The sequence below is a fragment of the Piliocolobus tephrosceles genome, unplaced genomic scaffold, assembly GCF_002776525.5.
Source record: "Piliocolobus tephrosceles isolate RC106 unplaced genomic scaffold, ASM277652v3 unscaffolded_1374, whole genome shotgun sequence".
Lineage (NCBI taxonomy): Eukaryota > Metazoa > Chordata > Mammalia > Primates > Cercopithecidae > Piliocolobus > Piliocolobus tephrosceles.
This window is the reverse complement of record NW_022295132.1, coordinates 9561-13257: the sequence shown is the minus strand read 5'-3', so window position 1 is coordinate 13257 and position 3697 is coordinate 9561. Positions and strand designations below refer to the sequence as shown.

Genomic DNA, 3697 nt, shown 5'->3' with positions numbered 1-3697 from the left:
GATTTGTAAAAGTTTAATACATATACACAAAATTATCAGATAAAAATAACTGCATTTATATTTGTGACATGATTTTCCGTTTTCAAATAACTTCTTTAATTATACACATACAATAGTCCACTGTTATTCCTTTAAGCTACAATCCAAGACCTCCAATGGATGCCGAAAACCATGGAGAGTACTGAACTTTATGTATACAAGTTATTGTCCTCTACATACAAACCTATGATAGAACTTAACTTATAAATTAGGCACAGTAAGAGATTAACAATAATAACATAGAACAAATAGAGTGGTGTGTGATTTAAAATGTATAAATTGTTTATTTCTGGAAATTTTCATTTAATCTTTTTGGACTCTGGTTACTGCTGATATATGAAACCACAGGAAGCAAAACTGCCAATATGTGGGGACTAATGCACTTAAGTCACAGTTTTGGAAACATGAGTTTTGTACTGAAATAATGTAGTTGAGTGAAAGATCTTTTTCACTGTCTTTTTGCTATTAATTTTCTTCCTTGCTACATAAGACAATATGGACATTCTTGTCTGTTAAGTCAATAAATTATAAGCCTATAAACAAACAGGTATCCCTGTATTGGACCCAAATTGTAAAATTTCATCTCTTTTCTTATCCTACCCTGTGTGTATATTCATACACACACACACACACACACACACACACACACATAAGCATACTTATTTACATACACATACATATATACACATATTTACATATATGTATTTTAAATTCTTTTGGTTCACATAACATGCTTAGGGAGCTTAACATAAAATTGCTTAAGTTCTCTTTAAAACTTGTTCATAACTTTATTGGTTAAAGCTAACATGCTTTATCTGGAACCCTAGTAAATGGCATAAGGACATATTACTGTTGCATGTGTTTAGAGCAATTAAATAAACCTGTTCTAAGTTATTATTGCGATACTAATATTAACAAGCTAGGCTAGGGCCAAATTATGAGGAAAGTGAAATCTATGATTGAAAATTATGTAGAATGTTCTACAGGCAAGTGGGATCCATGCAAAGGTTATGAGGAAAGTTCTGACATAATGAATTTTGTTATATTTATATGTTTTATCTTATGACAAAATTGCAACAAGCGAAACAGGTGTAATAAACTGGCAACCTGGGCTTTAATGCTGCTCCCAGAAATGTGTCATGTTCCTGGATTTTTTTTCTTTACTGGGGAGGAGCCATGGAAGGACAATGCTCAAATTAGAAATAAGAAACAATTATACTTCCTTAAGCGACATTGATATGAGGGGTGTGGTCATAAAAATAATCAGTGTTGGAGAAGCCTTCAGTGAAAACTATCCTCGTCATAGAAACAGTTTTTAGGTAGAAGGAGGGGAGGATAAGTTTCAAAGTTAAATTTAAAAACATTTTCTATTGTGAGACGATATATTCAAAAACGTTCAGGGAAAAGGTTTGGATAGGTGGGATGAGGTGAAAGTGTGTGTGTGTGTGTGTGTATCTGAGAATATATTAGGAAATACGGAAAGTCTTACTTCCCATAAACAAGAAAAGATGTAACACATCTTGACCTGTTTTCTGAGGCCAGTGTAACATTAAACCAAAACCAGTTAAGTATAAGAAAAACAATGAAAAAATCCCATTAACGTATATGTAAAAAATTTTAACAAAAGTATTGTCACATGAATTACATTGGAAATCTGTATTACAGTGATTATTCAGCATGACAAAGTGGTTGGTTTAACTTTAAAAAATGAACATCACATTAACAGATTTTAGAAGAAAATTTATGTGAATATCTTAGAAGTTGCAGAGAAATGGATTTGAAAAAATTCATCACCTACTCATGACGAAACTCTCAGCAAACTAGAAACAGAAAATATCCCTATAAGGAATAATTGTAAAAACATCCATAGCTAACATCACATGATGTGCTGTAAAATGTAATGTTTTGTCTTTGAAGTTGGAAATAAGATAAATATGTTTCTACTACTTCTATTTAACATTTTACTGGAAGTGAGTTCAACAGAGAAAATTGTAATGGGAAAAATAAAAAAATGTTTTCTCACAGTTGACTTGATTAGGTAAGTAGAAAATCCAGAATAATGTACAAAATAATTCATAGAATGAATAAGAAAGTTTAGCAAGTTTGTGGCATACTAAATCACTCCCCCCAAATTTATTCTATTACTGTGTTGCCATTAGAAAACATAGGGAAATAAATTTTTTAAAGTATAAACTATAAAATTACCTACAAGTATAAAATATAAAATTATTAGAAGAAAACAGGACTTCCACTCGTGCGTGAGGCGAGCGGAGCCGGAGACGAGACTAGAGGCCGAACTCGGGTTCTGACAAGATGGCCGGGCTGCCCCGCAGGATTATCAAGGAAACCCAGCGTTTGCTGGCAGAACCAGTTCCTGGCATCAAAGCAGAACCAGATGAGAGCAACGCCCGTTATTTTCATGTGGTCATTGCTGGCCCTCAAGATTCCCCCTTTGAGGGAGGGACTTTTAAACTTGAACTATTCCTTCCTGAAGAATACCCAATGGCAGCCCCTAAAGTACGTTTCATGACCAAAATTTATCATCCTAATGTAGACAAGTTGGGAAGAATATGTTTAGATATTTTGAAAGATAAGTGGTCCCCAGCACTGCAGATCCGCACAGTTCTGCTATCGATCCAGGCCTTGTTAAGTGCTCCCAATCCAGATGATCCATTAGCAAATGATGTAGCGGAGCAGTGGAAGACCAACGAAGCCCAAGCCATAGAAACAGCTAGAGCATGGACTAGGCTATATGCCATGAATAATATTTAAATTGATCCGATCATCAAGTGTGCATCACTTCTCCTGTTCTGCCAAGACTTCCTCCTTTTTGTTTGCATTTAATGGACACAGTCTTAGAAACATTACAGAATAAAAAAGCCCAGACATCTTCAGTCCTTTGGTGATTAAATGCACATTAGCAAATCTATGTCTTGTCCTGATTCACTGTCATAAAGCATGAACAGAGGCTAGAAGTATCATCTGGATTGTTGTGAAACGTTTAAAAGCAGTGGCCCCTCCCTGCTTTTATTCATTTCCCCCATCCTGGTTTAAGTATAAAGCACTGTGAATGAAGGTAGTTGTCAGGTTAGCTGCAGGGGTGTGGGTGTTTTTATTTTTATTTTTTTTTGAGGGGGGAGGTAGTTTTATTTTTAATTTTGTGGGCTCCTTTCCCCCTTTTTTGGTGATCTAATTGCATTGGTTAAAAGCAGCTAACCAGGTCTTTAGAATGTGCTCTCTAGCCAAGTCTAACTTTATTTAGACGCTGTAGATGGACAAGCTTGATTGTTTGAACCAAAATGGGAACATTAAACAAACATCACAGCCCTCACTAATAACATTGCTGTCAAGTGTAGATTCCCCCCTTCAAAAAAAGCTTGTGACCATTTTGTATGGCTTGTCTGGAAACTTCTGTAAATCTTATGTTTTAGTAAAATATTTTTTGTTATTCTAAAAAAAAAAAAAAAAAAGAAGAAAACAAAAAACTTCATGACTTCAGAATTGGCAATGGATTCTTATATATGACCCCCAAAAAGCATAAGCAATAAAATTTTTAAAAATAGATAAATTGGACTTCATAACTTTTTAATGGAGGTTTTATAGGACACTATCACAAATGGAAGAAAATATTTGTAATCCAGGACTATTGCAGCAAACT

At 34.4% G+C, this 3697-nt stretch overlaps 1 protein-coding gene across 1 annotated transcript; it reads left to right on the top strand.

The window, feature by feature from the left end:
- The first annotated feature begins 2287 nt into the window (after positions 1-2287).
- LOC113220490 (ubiquitin-conjugating enzyme E2 N) lies at positions 2288-3414 on the top strand. The gene has a single exon (XM_026449654.2). It carries the CDS (start codon positions 2353-2355, stop codon positions 2809-2811), a length of 459 nt encoding a protein of 152 aa, XP_026305439.1. The 5' UTR covers positions 2288-2352; the 3' UTR covers positions 2812-3414.
- Positions 3415-3697: the final 283 nt, after the last annotated feature.

Excerpts from the sequence above, each read along its gene's own strand:
- LOC113220490 (XM_026449654.2), top strand. The coding sequence starts at position 2,353 with ATGGCCGGGCTGCCCCGCAGGATTATCAAGGAAACCCAGCGTTTGCTG.